The sequence below is a fragment of the Acipenser ruthenus genome, chromosome 47 (assembly GCF_902713425.1).
Source record: "Acipenser ruthenus chromosome 47, fAciRut3.2 maternal haplotype, whole genome shotgun sequence".
Lineage (NCBI taxonomy): Eukaryota > Metazoa > Chordata > Actinopteri > Acipenseriformes > Acipenseridae > Acipenser > Acipenser ruthenus.
The window spans coordinates 8,390,913-8,412,500 of NC_081235.1; the positions used below are offsets into that span (position 1 = coordinate 8,390,913).

Consider the following 21,588-nt stretch of genomic DNA (forward strand, 5'->3'; position numbering starts at 1 on the left):
CCGTTACATAACAAAATGGGGGTGATTGTAAGGAGAAGAAAATAGGGAATTACAGAGGAAAACAGAGAAAACCGGTGCATAAATATTACATGTTCAAAAAACTGCCTCCCCAGCGACTCTACAAAGCCGCCCTTTTTGCTAACTGCCCAGATTTGTAAAATACCCTGGACAAGTCGGTCTTTGTCGTTTTGTTTTCACTGCGTCTACAGCCAGTCCGAGTACATCAAATAAAAAAAAAAAAGGCTGCCAAGCCCGTAATTAACAAAGCATAAAATGTGCTTAGCAAACGCGAAAGACACCACAGTTCCCAAGGGCAACACACAGGGACTGCAATACACCTTCTGTCTCTGGGAAGACGCTTCAGAAAGAGTTTCCTTTACAAAAAAAACCACTGGGGTAATAATGCCGCAAGGAAACCCAATAGCAGCCATCATATCAAGGAGACACAATGGGTTTGGAATGAATATTGCACGGGGTTCCTCATATGGTAGCACACTGATACAACAGCATTAAGCATTTTTATGTACAAGGGACATATGTGTCCCACAGAAATAAATTATGCTAACTTTCTCATTTTTGCAACGAGGTGCACGAAACAGGTTTTAAACTGTTTATTTACTGATCGTTTGGATCTTCATACAAAACCATAGTGTCACTCTTCCTAGTGCTGTAGGCTTGATGTAATGTTGTTGTTTGGGTTTTGGTCAGAAAACTACATCAAATATGGCTGGTTAAATGTGAAGATCTAAATGTTTGGTCAATCTGGCAAAGGTCATGCTTTTCTTTGCTTTTAGTTCAACACACAAACTGGGTACTGAAAGTCGTTCTATCAGCACCAACTTCCCACTTCACCTCCTTATCTGAGTAAAAAAATCAAAACCCCACGCAACACACAGACCTGGGGATTGGTGAGAGGTTTGAGTCACCGTGAAACGGTTGAAGTGAAAAGCTTACCCTCCATTAGTCAGCACTGACGATAAATCTCCCCAATACACTTCTGCTGACATAAGCTGAAAGTTGCAAGGCTTTCAGTATCTTTCCTGGAAGTGCACCTTGACTATTACAAGACCTTAAAATGATGACTTTGTTATCCGCACTCATCAGAAAAGAGGAACCGCTGTAGGGAATACCCTTGTATTATTTTTCTGGGCCGCGCTGAAATTACAGTCCTGAAATGACTGGAGACCTCTGTGAACTTTTCTCCCCCTCCACCACGGTCGGATGCACAGTGACATCAAAGTCCTTCTGCTGATTTTTCCATGGTGATCTGCAGTTCTCAAACGGATATCTTGTATTTATTCTGTGGTGGAGGAATCTAAACCAAAATATTGAAACTGCAGCCTATTCATTTCCAAAGGGGAAAGGTTGAATCTGCCTCAAAATGTTGCTGTGTATTTTTTCCTCTGAAAACACTGAAAGGTGGCAGTGCAAGTGAAATGGAAGTTACAGTACAGCCTTTAATCTGGAATTTGTCACTATCCCAAACTGTGCTGCTTAAACACTAAACAGTGGGGAACCGAGTTGCTACAACTGTTTAAATAACGTACCTATCGTTTTTCTTTTCATTGCTAACATTCTGACGACTTTTGACACTTATAACTTTAAAGTCTGCTTCAAAGCTCTTTTCAAAATGTCTGCTGTAGTGCACTGCTAGCATAAAGATTATTGCCCACATTGTCAAACAGGTAACACAGCAAGAACGATTCATGATGTGCTACAGAACAGAAAAGCCAAAGCACATGTTGTTATTTATTTATTTTTTTTTTTTTTTTTTGATAGCTCTTCCTGCAGTGACTTAGAGGACAGATCAAACCCCAGTGCACTAGAGCAGACATTTTGAACTCTGAAGCAGACTTTAAAGTTATAAGTGTAAAAAGTTGTCAGGATGTTAAGAATGAAAAGAAAAATGACAGGTACGTTATTTAAACGTGGGGACGGGTAACGCTAGATTTTTTCCAAACTGCACTACTTACTCTTTAGGTTTGGTTTTGTCTGCAAGAAATGCGGCCAGAAGATCACCTGACTATCACATCTGCTTCCCATCTATTTGCTTTCCTATTTTACCCTGAATTTGTGACACTATTTTTCCACTCAATATGGAAAGGATGAGGAAGGAAGAAGCAGCCTCGTTAAACAAGACAAAGATCTCGCCAGCAGGCAGGTTTGGGGAGACACTGCTCTACCACGCCCATGGACATTCAGACCTGACAAAGAGAGCTAGACTTCACAGTGTAAACCTTAACTATGGACCACCAAAGAGAGCTAGACTTCACAGTGTAAACATTAACTATGGACCACCGAAGAGAGCTAGACTTCACAGTGTAAACCTTAACTATGGACCACACTATCAAGATGGATTAGAGAACACAAAGGCCACTGTCTTCCACAGAAGCAATACCAAAAACAGGGTCGCGATTCCTTTTCGAAAGGTTAGTAACAGTCTACATTAAATCCAGTATCTCCAGCCGAAGATATCATATTAGGTGTCAGTAAGTTTCCAGAAGCCCCAATAAGCAGAACAGCACCTCGTGACAAATATCATGTAGCACCTTGCATGACAATTGAGTTAGACATTATAGATGGGCTATGGCACAATTCACATAGTGTCTTCTTTAATGCTGGTCTCCTGTAAATATTCATTCAGTACCAAGCGCTGAGATACAGAGGATACACCATGACCGTTTATTGGGTACTGTAGTTATCCCAGGAATGAGGGTGGCTGAATAACCAAAAGGGCCCCATAACAGGTTGATTCTGTTGTCTACAGCCACCACAGCGCTCCATAAAGGTTCACAGAGTATTAAGTGCAACGCATGGAAGTCGTGTCTTAATGTTGCTTATTTCTGCCACATACCTAAAAACCTGTTCGATTATTCCAAACATCCTTGCCCTGTGTTTTACTTAGCATGGAGAGTTATAGTAGTTGACCCCTGACCCCTAAAGTGTCCATGCTTAAAAGCATGTCCGACTCTAATCGATTGACAATGGTTACCTTTGCATGATTAATACACTTCACATTAAAGGAATTGGCTTTTCTGAAGCATGACCAATTACCAGCCGTGGCACAAAAATACTTTCCACTAAAAAGTTTCAAGCCAAGTCAGTTAAAAGATTCGGAGAGCAGACCGCAACTACATTTTGGCAATAAAAAATAAATAAATAAATAAATAAATAAATAAATAAAGGGTTATCAAAGAATCTATTAACAAAAAACAAAAAGGTGTAAGGAACTGTCACAGAATGGTGTTAGCTTGTCGGTACTTGGTAATTTGAAAAGGGATTCTTGGAAAACAATTGAAAAGGCAGAAAGACAAGACCGGTGAGTCTGTAAATTCACTGTCCCAATAACTGTCAGGAAAATATTTAGCAATTCAAATAGAAGGCATGTAAAGCAGCTGCATATGCAACCAAGTGTAATGTGATCAGCGGAGTGTGACAACACCTGAAGAGATTACCTTAAATGACCTCAGCAGGGTTATCACACAGTCACCTGGTGCTTAAAGGTGCAGCGTCCCACGTGCAGAGCAAACAGTTTTCAAATGACAGGTTGTTTTTTTTTTTTAACTGTGCCTTTATCTTTTTATAATGTTTGTGGTTCCATTTGCAATTAAGAAAATACTGCGGCTGTGTTAACAGTGATTTTACCTGGGCTGCTCTTCAACAGACCCGGGAAACCCTGCCTTTTCACATGGCAGGGTTGTTTCGAAGCGAATATTCTGCGGCAAAAACTACTTTGTGGCCCCCAGTTTAGGAACCACAGCTAAAGTGTCCCATCGTTGAACCTTCTCTTATCAGAGAAATCCAAAACCTACTCAAGAGAAACACCAGGTGGTTAAACCAACAGGTGAGCTTGCACCACAATTAAAATGGCATCACAGTTCAATTCACACAGACTTAGAGTTTACTTATGCTGTGAGCCAAACAGGAAACCAGGCTAGCTCCTGCTACTGTATGACCTGCAGGACTGGAAAGTTATAGCTACTTCTCAGGAAGACAAACATTTTTTTTCTTTTGTTATACTGATTGTATTTTATCATTTAGCTTTTGTTTGCATTTAAGAAACACTTTCAGTTTCAGCTCTGGAGAAACCAAATCTTCAGGAACTTGTTTATAAAACCCACCCCACCCACTCTGGTGCTCCAGAACCAGTTCCCTTTCAGTTCCAACAATGAAGGAGTTCTTTGATTTGACCAGGATATAATAAGATTGCAAATGCATAGAGCATACTCCGCAGAGTTCACACAAACTGTTTTTAAATGTGTAAAAATGAAATTAACAATTTGTGACCTGGTGGGGTTATGAGAGTTATGGGGGCTTTTTCAATAAAATGTTATCAAGATTAGAAAACCATATATTAGAAGAAAAAAAAAAAAAACCTTTTAAGACAGAAGTGTTTTTTACACACATCCGGTCAAGAGGAACAAAAAGACCAGTAAAAAGAGGCCTTCATTTTGAGGTGGTCTTTAAACTCGAAGCGAGATTTTAATGCCTATTCAAGAACAGATACCCAGCCCGGAAAATGGTGCCTATTCTGCCTCTAGCCCCCTCTGCTGTATAAGTGCATATCAGACGCTGAAAAACATGCGGCATCTTTGCAAAAAAACAATTTACAGGGAATAGCAAGACATGTGTCTGTTGCCATGGTAAAACAAATGAGATTACTGCTTTTAAAATGACACGGTCTGTTTGAAGGCAACAACAGAACTAAATGAAGATCGGATCAATAAATAAACATTTACAGTAAGTGAGTCAACGGAAACAACGGAATACGTGATGGGAAATCTGTGTGTTCATTGGCTAAGCTTAATGAAGTCATAGTCCCATCTACACCATGAAACCTGCTCTGTAAATCTCAGCTCAGTCCAATATCAGACTGGGGCTGATCATCTGCAGTCCTTTTCATTGGACGCTCATTAGGTGACTCCCACTATCAGTGAAAGCTGTAGAGATCGGGTTCTGCCAGCCCGCAATCCTAACTGGGACAGAGCCCCAATCGTAACGGATTCGATCTGCTTCTGATGGAAACGAACCAGTCTGATTTCGAAAAACCGCTTTCAAGACGATCCAAGTGACGGACGGAAACGAAAGCGTAGCGTTAGCTGAGCCGTTACCGAAATGGACTGATCTGATTTTCACGAAGCCTCGCACAATGAACACACAGAGCTGTGCAGCGCATGCTGCAAAATAAGAGCAGGTCGGACACTTAAGAGTTTGCTGCACAACCCACCGAAGACGGCAGTTTTGTCAGCGCAATAAAGATTTCAAGATTGAGGATTAAAAACGGCATTCAGCTTCCACCCACTTGTCCCCTCGGGTTATATAACAAGACAACTGGCACAGAGCATGTTTATTAGCACTAATGTTTATAATCCCATGAGGAAACCCTATATCCCAAAGGGTTGGGCAACTACAATAAAACACGCTTGGCAAGTACAGTGCTTACATGCCCATTATACAAATCCCCTTATATAGACTGACAGCAGTATATGAACTGGTAGAAAGCCTATCAAAGTGTAGTAAAACATAGTGGCAAAGCACAAGCAAGCATGGTACCTCACTGAGAAGTACGGTAACTAATATGTATACTGCAGTACAAGCATGGCTGAAGCATGGCAATGCCAAGAAGAGCTAACAGGAGCTGGCAGTGTGAAACCACTGCGCACATTTATTACAGTGTTTTGGTATTTGGTACTTTTTAAAAGCCACTAAAGAGCAGCCGCATCATATTTAGAATTTCATCCTAAATAAAGACAACACTGGTTTTGCATGCAACAACTAACCTGCAGGCTACAGTATATTTTAGTCACGATGATAAATGTTCAACCTGTGTTTATACTGTTGTTTTGTTAACACGGTACTGTTGAGAGGACAGACTTGTACAAATTACTAGCTTTTCCGTACAGAATGCAGACTGAGAGTTACTGTTTTCTAATCTTTGTAACTGGCACTCTGCAGTACCAGCAGACTGAACAGCATTTTTTTAAACAAGCAGTTTCATCTAGCCTGGTGGTAGTGCAGCCAGGGCAGCATGTTGCTCTGCATAATCCACAGCACTCGCTTTATAGATTTTAGTTCACGCTGAGATATTAGACAGTAATTTTGCAGCAATAGCACGAGCCACGTAATCATTCGCACCGCCCCAGACAGATTTTTATTTCCAACTCAAGAATGTTAGTTTAGTTTAGAGGCAAGATTTCCGAAGCGAGTTTAAAAATAAACAAGCAATCGATAATGACGGTACTCAACGCGATAACGGAACTGCTTCTACTTAATATATCGGGGTCCTTGTCATTTTGTCCTTGCGGGGAAGAAACCTGCACTCTATAATTGAACAGTGCCTGAAATGTTAAAAAATACTGCAATTCAAACCTGGGTGGCTATGAGTGTATGACAAACACTTGGTAAAGATTGGTGCACAAATCATTTTTGAACCCCAATCATAATATCCAACGGTTATTAACAAAATGAAAATGATCTTTCTAGATTGTATATAATCACTTAGAACGGATTCCTGAACTACAGTGTTGCTTACTAGTTTTATGTCATAAGTAAATAGTGTGTGCCAGTCATTTGGGGTTCTTTCTTGTATATAAAAACACCTGATGTGAACTTTTCCATTAAGAGATAGCTCAGTAAGTATATCCTGGACTGATTTGGCAGCGTGCTCCAATTTTTAAGGTAATGCCTGCCTGCCGGCCTGACCTACCAAACGATCTCAGTACATTTCCACTCTGCTGATCTCGGAGAAATGCAGCAATTCATGTTCCTGCAATTCTTCTATGCAAATTCATTTGTGTAACAAATAATCCTTTCCTTGTGGCGGCAAAACACTTTGTAGTGTTTCCCTCGCGGTACCCTGTGGTTTAAAAAGTGTTTGGGTGGGTCTCTTGTATGCAGTACACGAAAAAGCATTACTTTACCTTTGTTCTATCCTGTGTTGTCTACTCTTAAATACACAATCAGTGTGTATACTGGTAAGGAATAGGATTCCAAAATCCTGGGTGCTTCAGGTGGCTGGTTTTCTCTCAGAGAGTTAACATCCCACTGCAACAGGGGGCCTGCTTCAGTCTAATTGTACAGCTAATGTGGAACTGAGGCGTAAGTAGGTCACTTGGCAATTTTTTTGAAAAAGCTGCAATCTGATAATCTCAAGTGTTTGCTCTCGTGGTAAAAATGAGGGTTGCGTCTGTGGTTTCTGAGCCCCACCTTGTGTGTATTGCGCTGGGTGTACTGTCTGACCTGTGCGTGTTGACTGCTGTAAATGGCTGTTGCTAATTACGCCTGTTGAAAAATTATATCAGCGATCTCAAGGGTATCCTGCTAAAATAAATCAATGAAATTTAAAGTGAACCGCTCTCAAGGTCACTGAGCGCTGAGCCGGTTAAAACATTATTACATCATGTGGCCCTGGTGACTGAAATCCAGTGATTATCCACAGAGCCGATACAGCATAGCCACAGACAGCTTCCCCACGCTGCTCTCCTCAGTACCCAGCCTCCATGCCTAGATCATCCCTGGTCTACCTCCTAAAATGCAGCAGCGGTCGAAATTATGGTGCTGCTTTGTTTTTCCTGACAGCTTTGCCTCAATAAACATTTACTAATCTAGGAATCGTCCCATTGGGAGCCTCATGCAGCTGCCCAGTGACACCTGCTTTCCTTGCCCATGGCATGTCTTCTTGCTTTTTAATATTCAAGTTTTCTCAATGTACACCTATTGCCATGTTTTCAGTTGTGAAGAGTCTACATGTTTGAAAACCAAAGTGTTTCCAATGCATCAATGACTGTGTGTGTTTCGATTAGGAGCTTGCTGACTGCACCTCTATCTGGCCCAACATCTTCCATAGAAAACCTCTAAACATGATCCTGTATGCATGCCTTCAGCTTGATCACACAAAACAGCTGCACAGCAATTTCTTATTAGTATCCAGCTGATCCAATTAACAAAAGATTCCATTAAGCCGTTTTCCCTGTGCTGCACTCCGAGATTGCACTTGAACCCATCGCCAATTTGACCACCTAGCCCTTACCCCCTTTAGAGGTAGCAGATTAATAAAGCACCCCCACCACTCCCTTTAACAAAATGCCTGAATGGAATCTCTGGATGGAATTTCCATTTGGATGAAGTATAAGAAACGTAGGAAATTTATCTGATGATGGAAGTAAAAATGAGGTCAGTGCTGCTCCTCTGTAATTAGGAAATAGGCAATTACTGTAACAGGAGAGGTAGCCGATTCACGTGCAAAACAGATTCCATTAAGTGCGTGCCAAGGCAGCGCAGGCGATGCCACGGTAAGAGAGAAACTCAAGCAGGTTTCACTACAGCCAGAAGGAATGTTCTGTTAGAGAGGCGCACACAGCATTCCATACGGGAATCAGAACTAACACCACGCAGAAGAAAAAATGGCCCTGTAAGAAAATGAATACACGTCTAAATTAACAGTCTGAGTTGCTTGTACCAAGTGTGATTTTTTTTTTTTTTAATTGACCAGTTTTTTTTACTCCAAAGTTGCAGATTGCAAAAAGAAAAGATTTGATAAATGCAGTACTTCATTTCACAACTCGATCTGGGGATACACAGCAGAAAAGAAACTTGGTAAATTCGTCTTCATCAGTGTGTCCGTCCCGTCGTCACATTGACAATAAGGAAGGTTTTTTTAAAGCTTGTTTTGAATCATTAGAAGTGTGCAAAACAACTTTTTCCACTGTTTTAGGTTTAGAACTGTATTTCCATTTTTAAAAGTACTCTAAGAGAATGCTTATTCTGCAAGACATCAGTCCTTAAAAACATTCTAGAACAGTCCTTAAAAACATTCCAGAACAGTCCTTGATACGGATAGGGCCCTGTTTGTTATAATGTCAACCATGTGATAAGAAATCTTGGCAGCTCATCAGACAAGTCCCTGTTGCTCGTCTTTAATTAAGAAATAAGTCATTATTGCTACTGGAGGGGTAGCCACGTCCAGGAATGGAGTCCATTGTTCCAACACGAATTTAATCCTGAAGCTTACTGACGTAAAGAGGCTGGGGAAAAGAATTTGAGTAGAATAAAAAAAAGAACTAATAATAATATGCCTGCAAAGCATTTGCTTGGATTCAATGAGATATTTCATAAGATCCTGCAATATAATACAGGGCATGCATTTAGATCTCAAAGAAATGGGTCAGTGCACCAAGGTGTCCCCAAGATGTTTATTAAGAGCGTCAAAGGCAAACCAGTGGGGATGTTGCCATGGAACAGTGAACACAACAGGCCGGAACTTTTACAGAGGACCTAGTTAAGCTTCCAAAATAATGCATCTGGAAAATATACGTCAAAATATTGCGTCTGACAGTTTCTTTGATCTGTTTTTTAAATCAACATGCTTGTTTGTTTTGTCTTTACGGGAAAATCTCTTGCAAGTGAAACATTGATTTGCGTGGAGCCGATGGTGGTGGTGTGTCTCGCTCTCTCATACAATCTGAGCAGGCAGTGTGTTTGTGCTTGAAGCAGAGAAAGGGGATGGGGTTACAGCTCTTGCCATTTGATCCAGATGCAGACAGACCCACAAACTGTCTGAACTAAAAATGGTAGATTCAATCTGCCCCTCACCAACTCCTGAATCACAAACCGCCTGCTTCTTAACAATGCACCATGCAGGAAACATCATGCTGCTTTAAGAGAGGCTCAGTGCAAAAACCCCAAAAAGAACATTTTCTGAAAAATGATTTGCATGCAATAAAACCAGCAAGAAACGACTCAATAAATACCATAAGAACAAATAAATGGATAACGGCGTCTGTCAAATAAACTAATAATAAATAAATGTTAGCTATCCTTTCCTTTTAAAAAGGACCAAATAATACAAACAACGACAGCGTTCATCCAGAACATTCAAAACGCTCGATCAAAATCCAAATGTAAACCTTTCAAGACCCTGCCAAGCAAACGTTTAGCCTTGAGAACGCCTGTCTACTTGATAGCTGCGTTGAATGATGTCATTCTCATGCTTACATGACAGTAAACATCAGGTGTCTTTTTTTTTTCACAGGCGTGTTTATCCTTAGGATATAAGGATTCAAACTGAATTCTGGGGCAAGTGCCTTTACAGCAGTGTAAGAGTCCATTACAGAAGAGAGCTGAACCAATATAATGGTATGAATCAGGGCCTTGTTAGCACCCCATTATCACAGAGAAGCATCATTACTGTGCCACAGCTTTGCCTGGTAAACTGTTCAATACATTGATTTCCTTCTGCAAAGAAAACACGCCTCCGTCGACACAAACCTGTCCTACTTCAGTTCACGTTACCTACATTTAGGACGTATCAAAGCTTCCATTCCCTTCGTTTTAAAAGGGAGATGTAATTATTACAACCTGTCATCATTACAAGTGTCTTGGCACTCCTGTCATAGAGTTGTGCTTGCCAGGGGAAAGAGCCTTTTTTTTTAGCTGCAGAGTTCCCTGTTGTTCTCTTTGGCTGTATGTTTTTGACAGCCCTGCAGTGTGCAGTGTCTGCGACACTGTCTCCAGAGGGGGGTGCTGTGGCCTTTTTAGACAGCCCTGCAGGGTGAAGTGTGTGCGAAACTGTCTCCAGAGCGGGGTGCCGTGGCCTTTCCACCCATTTTTTTTTTAAGTTGCCCGCTCAGAACCAAGCTGATTTTTGTAAGGATTAACAATGATCTGCATTAGTTACAGTGACTGGTTATTAGAAACATCTCTGATGCTGGGGAACACCCTGGTGGTATAAGGGAAGCAGCTTTACAGAATGACAGACTGCCACTGTTGCCTGAATGCACCGTTTCAGTACAGCCCCTGTTAAGTTTACAGCGGTATACTATGGGAAAAGCTTAGCCAAGTGTTTTCAAAGTAAAGCAAAGCACAGTGAATTCAGTGCTGTGGGTTTTGAACTGTTCAGCTATCTGTTAAAGGCACAATCAACAATCAATTTCCTAATGAGATACTGGACTGGTAATATCTGGCAATAATCAGTGCTTTGGGAACACTGTACCACAATCACCGTTATCGACTGAAAATCTGTAGTAATATCATTTTTACACTGATGGAACTATTTTTAAAAACTAAAAAGACTTCCTGCTGTTTCCCCATCACAAAACAAAGGGAAGGGTTTTAGTGCAACACACAAGGAAAACAATGGTTGTGATTGTCCCACTGCTTTCATTGGTATGATGAATTGAGAAAGAGAAATATCTTATATATGAATATACAATATGATAAAAAATTAATCTACTACATTTTTAATATGCGGATTGGACCATAAACAATATTTCAGCTTCCTGCAACCCACTCGTCTTTTTATAATGGTTATACTGTATCCCAAATATTTGTAATAACATATATATATATATATATATATATATATATATATATATATATATATATATATATATATATATATATATATGTGTTATTACAAATTACACTTTAACTTAACTAAAAAAAAAAAATACTGTACCTACTCAACATATATTTTTTTAAAGGTATCATAGACATATAAATAGTCCATAGAGCTGGATGCATACAATACTATAGGTATTAAGGAACCACTTCTACACTCACATACATACATACAAAGCATGCTGTGCCTGTGATTTACTTTATACAATGCAGTCTGTGTAGTGTGTGTGTGTGTCAGTGTGAGTGAGTGTGTGTGTGTGTGTGCGTGCGTGCATGCATGTGTAGTGTAGTTTGTGTGCGTGCGTGTGTAGTGTAGTTTGTGTGTGTGTGTGTGTGTGTGTGTGTAGTACAAAACACTACCGCACTTGCAAATCTCAGCAACGCGGTCGTTTAAAATGCAATTGCTGTATAAATTACCAAGCAAATTAGGCCATAGAACAAATATAAAAAAGTCCAGGGAGGGGGGAGAACCAGAATTCGTTTTCGGGAACTGATACCAGCTACAAAAATGGTATTTATATAAAACCACAAGATGAAAGATAGATATATATATATAGATATATATATTTAAAGATATAAACACCAGTCTACCTGGCTATTCCTACCATACTATCTGAAGAAGATGGAAGCCAGAATGTTGGAGCTAATTATAAAAATAGTGAGTTTTGAGTTAATCGATTACTTTTCTTCTTCATTGTATAGATAGATAGATAGATCGATAGATAGATTACATGCTAGTATCTATACCCTATCAGTTTCTGCTTGCCTATATGATCCTGAATGAATGCTACTCAATAGCAGTTCAATAGATCGGGTTTCAAAGGTTCAGAAACATCCCCATGTTGCACAGCATCCAGCTTGCTGGACAATTTGTTTTTTTATAAATATTTTCAGACTGGCTTGAATGTATTCGTTCTCGTTGGGTATTGTTCACACATGCCTTTGTGCAGACCGCTCCGGTACAATTAGGTACATTCCCTTCACATGCTCTATGGTAATGGGTGGGTTTGTTGTATATTTATGGGGTCAATTATTGTGGCCTCAAACCACACAGGTTAAATTACCACTGGGTTCAAATTCGAGATCAATTGAAAAAAGCGTAGTGTGGCTTCAGACTAATGAAAACCAGGTCAAGTGGTTAACTACAATAATTAGTTCAAGGATCTGAATTGTGGAAATTCTTTCAGGCTAATATTACACAGTGTTATTGTCAGTGCTAACCAAGGTGGAATAAACACCACACAATGCTTTACCAAATTGTGGTGGCCTGTCTCTTTCCAGTGCTGTTCCAGTGAGTGGTGTACCTACCTGTACAGAGACCTCTACTCAACTCTGTGTGTATAATGCAGCACTTACATATGGATATAATAACACATCTTTTAATAATCAAACAGGAAACGTTTTTCCGACCACTATTACTTTAAATTAACAACCACTACCTCACAGTCATACAATATATTTTCCCTTCCTCCCCGAAAAAAAAAAACAACACAATCATCGCGGGACTAGTAACATATTCGCGTGCACACAAACCTAGTATACAGGACAATGTAAAAGCATTCAAAAATCAATGTTGATTATTTATTTACTATGCAACCTATCCACTATCATAATGATTAAATCATATTACAAATGGGGCAATGGTAGCGCTAAGGTAAAAGACGGATACTGATGCCGGGCTGCTGTATAATCGCTCATAAACCTCAGTCTGAATTATTTCTGTATGGACAGAATGACACGCAGAAAGGCGCTTTTGTAAGCTTTTTTCCCCCACTAAAGTGTCAAACAACTCTAACTAAGAACAACCCATAGCTCCCCTTGTTCTCACGTTCAAATAAAATCAAGACCCAGCTCTCAAAGTATCGCTACATTTTCATGGAATGGAGAACATAGATGTTGCATCGCTCTCTGCGCATGTGATATTCCACACGAAAACAAGATTTCAAAACAGGGTGACCGGGGAAATGAACGTGTCTTCCCTAATGCACTGGACTTGTAACCGCGGCGTGTTGGGCAACGAATCAAACCGAGAGTCAAAAGGCAGCAGAAAAAGTCTTTCGCAGCTGACCGCTTTCCAAAGGTGACAAGTGACATGAACCAAGTCATTGTCTGAATCTGACAATCAATCAGAAAGTGTTTGAACGAAGGCCGATTCATACGATTCATACAGGGCAGCAGTGTGGAGTAGTGGTTAGGGCTCTGGACTCTTGACTGGAGGGTCGTGGGTTCAATCCCTGGTCTGGGGACACTGCTGCTGTACCCTTGAGCAAGGTACTTTACCTAGATTGCTCCAATAAAAACCCAACTGTATAAATGGGTAATTGTATGTAAAAAATAATGTGATATCTGTATAATGTGAAATAATGTATAATGTGATATCTTGTAACAATTGTAAGTCGCCCTGGATAAGGGCGTCTGCTAAGAAATAAATAATAATAATAATAATAATATAACAACAATGCCAAATGTTCTCTTCTGTTTTTACGCATGGCACAATTGGCTAGTTTTCATGAAAGTTAGCGATTCCCCGTCCACAGGGTAACATTCAAGCAACACACTGACCTAGTATAAAACAAATTCCTTCAAACAAGTCTCTTGCTTATTTTATAATGCCAAATGCTGGACTGAAAACCCTTGCTGCAAACATAATGGGTTAAATGTATGCCGTGCGTTTGAATACTAATAAGGTCAATATTATTGCAATAACGCTAACGCTATGTGTGCGCCGCAGTGAACAAATTAACAACAACAACAGCGAGTATAGGAACTTTGAAATCGATGTTGAAAAAAAAAAAATGTCAAGAAAGAAACTTTGCAAAGTTGCCAGGTCACAGCACAGTAATGTGGTGAGACTCCTCAAGGAGACTTGCCAAGAAACATCCCGCCCTTTTTCAACTGTAAACCTATTTGCATTTTTAACAAGGAGCATCACAATCACACAACAGAAAACTAATATTTTTTAAAGACATATAAATTTATTTTTTTTTACCTGAGTTAGACAGAGAGGAGAATACATCATGGTTCTGTGAAACTGATTCGAATTTGACAAATAGTCAAAAGAAGAAGAAGAAGAAAAAAAAGAAAAAAGTTACTGAGTCATTTTGCACCGTCTATTAAAAGCCAGATCCGGAAAATAAAAACAGAAAAAAAAACAAGATGAAAATCAGAGAAAGCGCACAGACGTGGAGGGCTTAAAAAGCGGTTCCATTTAGGAAATGGGGGAGAGAAAGAATTAAAGAACGAGAAAATGAAAAAGAGGGAGGAATGATGTGACGTTATGAGAATAGCCCATCCCAAAAAAAAAGGGCTACATCCGACTTAAAGATGCAGTATCCCTGTTTCCCACACCAGGACGACTGGCATTTAATATATAATTGAATGTGCATATAATTAAGAGCCTCTGCGTTATCGATCACGATATCTGCCACAAAGCATGGGGTTAGGTCCTAATTGATTACTGTTCTGTTGTGACTATCGGAAAGTTAATTGATATGACAAGCTCAGGCTGCACCAAGCGACTCCGCGTCCCATTATCAAAATTCCAATCTAAGCCGAGCCACGTTCATTTAGAAAAATAGTTTTAAATGTCGTAGTATAGTCGCCAAAAAAAAAAAAAAAAAAAAAAAACGACACGCACTATTAATAAAAGTCTGTAATCGTCAAATCGGATAACAACAGCTATGGTGGGCGCGCGAGTTACTAGCTGGTTATATTCCTCCCGTTTTGATTGAGAATGGTCAACACAAATCTCCGTTAATAAAATGCAATGCGTTTCATCATATACTGTATTTGCACAGCTTGAATGCACGCCTTTCTCTTTAAATCTACCACGCTCTCTTTTGTGAGAAGGTTTTCAGTCTAAGCCCTTGCACCCCCCCACCCCCCACCCCATCGACTTTCCGTTCCGGTAAATGTTTTAAAATATGTTACAAACTTAAAAAATAAATATATAATAAAGACGCGTTTAAAAATAAAAGTTGCATACATAACTGCTCGCCCCCTTTCCAAGGCCTGCCTTAGTCTGGAATATCAAAATAGCTGAGCAGATCCACGAAGCCCTATTGCTAAGCAAAATATATAAATCTGTACTATATCTTACTCGTACAAAGTCGCCCTGAATGTACAGGTATTATCTTTTATTGTATAATTAGTTTGCAATACCCCTTTCAGAAAAGTTGCAGAATTCTAACATTTTTTTTTTTTTTTTTTTGCCCATAGGAATCGAAATCCGTATCGTGAAACTATGTCCTGCATTCATTTCAATTTCAGTTTTCAAAACGTTGTAGAGTAATCTCTTAACTTTGTTTTTAGTGGTAGAAAAAGTACAGTAAAGATTTCAGAAAAGTACGACCGCACGGGGTTTCGCTTTAGCTCTGAATGCAAAAAATGTGCATATAATTATAAAAATATCACTGTCGAAAAAAGGGTTGAAAATATAACTGGGGCAAGACCAGCAAATGTACTCATTTTGGACTAACAGTAAATTAACAACACTTACATCCCTTCTGCTTCATAATCCAATAAGCTTAATTTGCCACACACATTATTATTATTATTATTATTATTATTATTATTATTATTATATAAACCACATCACTGGAACTCCCTATATTTTAGCAAATAAATAAATAAATAAATAAATAAATAAATAAATAAATACACCCCTCTATTATTATCATTATTATTTTTTACTTAAACCACCATTAAAGTGAAATGCATTACTAAAACCACATTAACTTTCTACATAGCAGAGATGATGTCTTTAATAACTTTGGAAGCTTTTTTCTGTACTCCACAACGTCAAAAATGCACCAAGCTTAACAGAACAAAACACATACTATAGTACAACAAAACAAAAAAACAAGAAAGAAATTCACCTATAACTGAACCGACAAACATTTGATTCTCAGACAGGAAATTGTAACTACAGTATTCATTCACGCTGCCGCATGTTATGCAGAGGTTATTGTGATATAGGGGCTATTTTTAAGTCCTGCGACGTGAAAAAGTGTCATTTTTGGTAATACAGTACGTCGGGGGTTTCCCAGTTTTTTAGCTGCGCATGGGGTGGCTTTGATTACAGAGCCACCAACAACAAAGACCTCGAACTTTGCATTACTGCCTGTTAATTTATATTTCAGATTACTGTGCAGCCCATGAGGGTGTCTGTAAAAAATAAAGTTATGCTTTTATCTTTCTAATATATGCAAGACCTAAGATCACATAACTATTAACACAAACCCAACAAAACTACAAGTCAGTCCCTGATCACTGTAAATATATTTCAGAACACCTACCTGTCCAAAGTGGGGCTTTGATAATATAGAATGTGTTAGAATAGAACAAAATAAAAAGGGATATATATATATATATATATATATATATATATATATAAATGATTATATTTAAAAATGTAAATGCGTATATGTACAGACTACTAACGTGAATATGGAAAATATACACTATTTCTGCACTGTGCAGAAAAATAGACTAATTCCTATGCATATTTGAATATTAAAACAATGTTATTCTTCAAACACTAAACATATCAAATGGGGTTATTAAATATTAAATCAATACATAAAGAATATTGGGGGGGGGGGGGGTTAAACTGAAGTAACAAAATAAATTACCTAAAGTTGTGTGTGTGTATATATATATATATATATATATATATATATATATATATATATATATATATATATATATATGAACATAAAAATAACATAAGAAAGTGTACAAACGAGAGGAGGCCCCATTCAGCCCATCTTGCTCGTTTGGTTGTTAGTAGCTTATAGATCCAAGAATCTCATCAAGCAGCTTCTTGAAGGATCCCAGGGTGTCAGCTTCAACAACATTACTGGGGAGTTGATTCCAGACCCTCACAATTCTCTGTGTAAAAAAGTGCCTCCTATTTTCTGTTCTGAATGCCCCTTTATACACACACACACATATATATATAGGCCTATATAACATTTCAATATTTCTGGGAATCGTTTGGATTAGTTATTTTTAAGGTGGTCAAAACAGAACGGATATCGTTATTAACATAATAAGAGTTACACTGTTATGAAAATATTAAAAGCACCCTATGTGTAGCCTGTTCGTGTTTGTGTATTGAATTTATACCGCAGCTATCTCGTACTGAAAACGCTGTAATTCTATTGAATACGAATACGGTGCTGTGGGACTCTGTCGCTTTAATACGGGGTTTGGCTCCAGTGTGCCCCGGCTACAGCACGCCTCTGTCGGTACGAGTTCACGTTCAAGTCGGCGTGCCCCTGGCTTTCACTGCGGCCATTTTCCGATCGCTTCCTCGCTGTTAAGTCGGCCTCCAGAGTCCCGTGGCATACACAGAGCTACACTACACTCGTCTTGTTGGCAAAAATGTAAAAATAAACTTTTTTTTTATGGGACAAATGCCAGTTCGCTGTTTTCTGCCTTATCCCACTGTGCATAAATATAAATACAGTATACTGTCAGTGTTTTCCTATCCCCATTATACAACACAAAACCATACGTTTAGCAACAACTGCGCAGAGTAACTGACACAAAACTGAAAGACTTCTTCCAGACTATATATTATCTAAACGTGTTTGCAGACTCCCCCTGATATTTTCGTCGTGCATGTTTTGTTGGAACAGCGACAAATAATGAGGAAATTGACTAACGTACCATTGCCAAGGGAGACTGAAAAAACCACACACACAAGAAAAAAGTTGCAGCTAAAAATGCCTTTTGCAGCACCGCAGTTCAGTCTCTGGTCATCTCGTCGATCCGGCTGGGGCTTTTTTAATTATTATTGTTATTATTAGTTTTTTTTTTTTTGTATTTATCAGTCATCCATTTCTCTTCGCAAAGAAATCTCCAATCTTCGATGGAAAAACAAACACGGGCAAAAAAAACGATAATAACAATCGAGAACCCAGTGCGAGGTCTGAAGATTCAATTCGATCCGAGCCCCCCGTTTCAACAAAAGGTACAGGAGGACATCAAAAAAAAAATCAGATCTTGTTATGAAATGCAATGTTCAGTTAGAAGGAGGCTGTGTCTTTGGTGCAGTCTGGCTTGCTGTGGCGTTGTAGCGCGTAGCATACATAACAATGCAACGCTATATCCTTGGTCCCCGGCTTGTTATTTCAGATTCGGTGTATATTTGTGTATATATGTTTTAGGAGAAACATCTTTCGGTGTCCTGCAAACAAAACGACCCGATGCAAGTCTTGTAAGGAGATGTTACGATCGTCTTCAAGACGGAATACATGAGAGAGAGACCGCGGAGGTAGCATGGGGTGGGGGTAATGTGTTAGTGCTGCGCTTGATGGCGTAGTTTTTTTTTTTTTTAAATACATACATATATACATATATATGTTTACGGTCCGGTGTATGGAGGGGCTAAAAAAACAGAGAAAAGAAACAAGACCAAATTAAGAAGCGCTCCCCCCTCCCCTCCCCCCCCGCCCCCCGTTTTTTTTTTTTTGTTTTTTTTTTAAAATTTCAGACGTTGATGTCTTATTTATTTCCGGGTATATTATGGAAATAAGTCAATTAGCATGTGTAACAGGACTTTCGCTCGCAGGGGTGCGAGGCAGAGTGTTTCCTTCTGTTTTCTAAAGAATAAGCGGTATCACTAAGTTATTTAAGGCGAAGAAGCTTACTCTCAACACCCCCTTTTCCATCGGGGACGCGCTTCTGCGCGGCGGTTTTTTTATTTTTTTATTTTTATTTTTTTATTTTTTGTGGTGCCTCAGTGTGCCCGTGCTGTACACAGCAGTCCTCCTTACGAGGATGTCTGTGTTTCATGTAGTATCCCCTACATGTAGGCGAATGAAAACCATGACCCAATAACTTAATTATAGCCCCGCCAGCCTTTGGCGAATGTCTTATAAATTGCAGTGCAGGCAAATTAAATGAAATTCAAGGTAGATTTTCTTAACGCAGTATAGCTCGGCCCTTCTAAGAATGGAGTAAGAAAACAGGCTGTAAAACACTCTGGTATTGAAAGGCTAGGTTCATTAATATTGTAAAGTATAAAGGGGTAATACAGGTCGTGTGAGCATAGAATAGTCGTGTTGTGTTCTTGTTATTACTGTTTGCATAGCCTGCGCTATTCTGAAATATTATTCTTTTGCTAAGGAAAATACAATACATGTATTGTTAGGAAAAAAAAAAAACGAATCCATTTTAGTAAATAATAATTTATTTAAAATGCAACATCCCCTTTATTTACTGTAACTTACATAACTTACTGTAAGCTCAAATAGGGTTCGATCAAAACAATGTATAACTTTTTTTTTCTTGCCAGTCTGAATATGTTTTTTTTAATTATTTCGTGTAAGTTATTTTTTCTCTTTCAAATAGGCGAGCTGTAGTAAGCAGAATAAGCAGTTGGATGTAGTGTGGTCCCTTTAGAAATGCAAGTCCAGTTTAACTGCAGTGTTGCCAGTATTACGCATTTGTTGCAGACGGTTTTTATTATTATTATTATTATTTATTAAATGAAATGTCTTGAAGCATGCAGTACAGGTGTTCAGACCAGGAGGTTTCTCGAATACTGCATGCGCCCATTATCTAAGTCTGGAACTGGATTCAGGCTGTAGGCTATTTTGGGGCTTCGTATTAGATATCTGTCTTCTGCAGTAAACGTCATTTCTCCATTGTAAAGATGTTCTGGATTGTTTTTTTGTTTGTTTCTTTGTTTGTTTTTAAATCTTTGCCAGTTTGGGACAGACCCTCGCCGCATCCTTCAGCGTGTTGGTTTATCAGTCAGTTTTAGACTTATGTTTTGTGCCAACCTATAAGCACCCCATTTGGAAAGTAAAACAACAAAGCTTAAATATATCCCCTTGGGTCACAATTCTTTTTATTTTTATTTTTATTTTTTATAAACTTTTCATGCGAACACCCTGGAGCACTCAAAGTTGTCCTACCAAGTTGTGTGTTCGTGGAGTGCATTATAAAGTATAGCACAGATAAGAGACTTAACATGGGCCAATATGCATGCTGTGGCTGACGTGGTGGGTATAAACCTATTCAAATTAAATTAAACCTATTTTAAAACACAAACAGTAAGATGCACCTGAAATGTACCTTTTGTTTTATGTTGTCGTCATAGCTTTCCCTCGCGGGTTTTTGTTATGATTCAAGTAGCAGTATGCAGTATGTGTGTGTGTGCGTGTGCGTGTGCGTGTGCGTGTGTGTGTGTGTGTGCGTGTGCGTGTGCGTGTGCAATACATTATTTTTATTATACAGGCTTACACAACCATTGCCTACAAAATAAATAATGTAACAACTATAAAGTAAATAAACAACTTCTTAACTTTGTAATCAAAAGTGTGTAATGTTTTTTATTTTTTATTATTATTATTATTATTATTATTATTATTATTTTATTTTTCCGCTAATGTGAATTCGTAATAACTGAATAGGACCCCCTCATGTCAGTGAAGCACGCAGGCATGATTGTAAAAAGCACTTGGATTGAAATCGTTACTTTTCTTTGCTGTGTATTCTGTCATTGGCAGAGAGTAAAGTTTGAAAACAAGCACACGTATTCAAAGTGCTTAACGTGGCGCCCTTGGAAGTAAATATCCCTTTAGAACAAACTTATTGAAATAGTTAAATAGTTTTCTTTTAGGATGACAAACGCTTGTCGTAAAACATCAATCAGCGGGTGTGTTTCGGAAGTTTACAAGATGGGACTCCAACCAATCATATACTCTCCAAACTGAGGCCTTACAAAAAACAAAACCGGGAGCAACAAGCTGGCTTCAAACGTTAGAATTAGCGGATGCTTTACTTTACACTGTAGTAGGTCCTATAACTTTTCTTTTTAATGAAAATGGCATGTTGTAAAAATAAAAAAAAACAGTAACACGTTTAAAAAAACAGTAACACGTTAACTATTACCCTTATTAAATGCCGACTAAATGTATAGAGATACATCAGGTGTGTTAGTTCACCCGAACAAAAGGGTTTCATTATTATTATTATTATTATTATTATTATTATTATTATTATTATTATTATTATTATTATTTAAATGCTTGTCCACTAAGCGAGTGGTTTTGTACATTTCAAATCAAAACACGGACAGTTATGCCAACAATATATATATACTCGCTTTGTTTTTGTGAACTGTTCTCAATTGTCTTTTTTTTTTTTTAACCCTTTTTAACTTTAAGAGGACTA

The 21,588-nt window shown here is 38.6% G+C and overlaps 1 protein-coding gene across 5 annotated transcripts in view; it reads right to left on the reverse strand.

The window, feature by feature from the left end:
- LOC117401466 (nuclear factor 1 C-type) overlaps positions 1-18,821 on the reverse strand; it is a 95,774-nt gene extending 76,953 nt beyond the window's left edge. For 2 of the 5 annotated variants that reach the window (XM_059013982.1, XM_059013979.1), the window contains exon 1: positions 14,387-14,883. In XM_059013982.1, coding sequence (XP_058869965.1) covers positions 14,387-14,416 — 30 coding nt within the window. In that variant the 5' untranslated portion in view covers positions 14,417-14,883. Of the gene's footprint in view, positions 1-14,386; positions 14,884-18,072 lie in introns of those variants that run through there. The other 3 variants (XM_059013983.1, XM_059013980.1, XM_059013981.1) reach the window with 2 other exon arrangements.
- Positions 18,822-21,588: the final 2,767 nt, after the last annotated feature.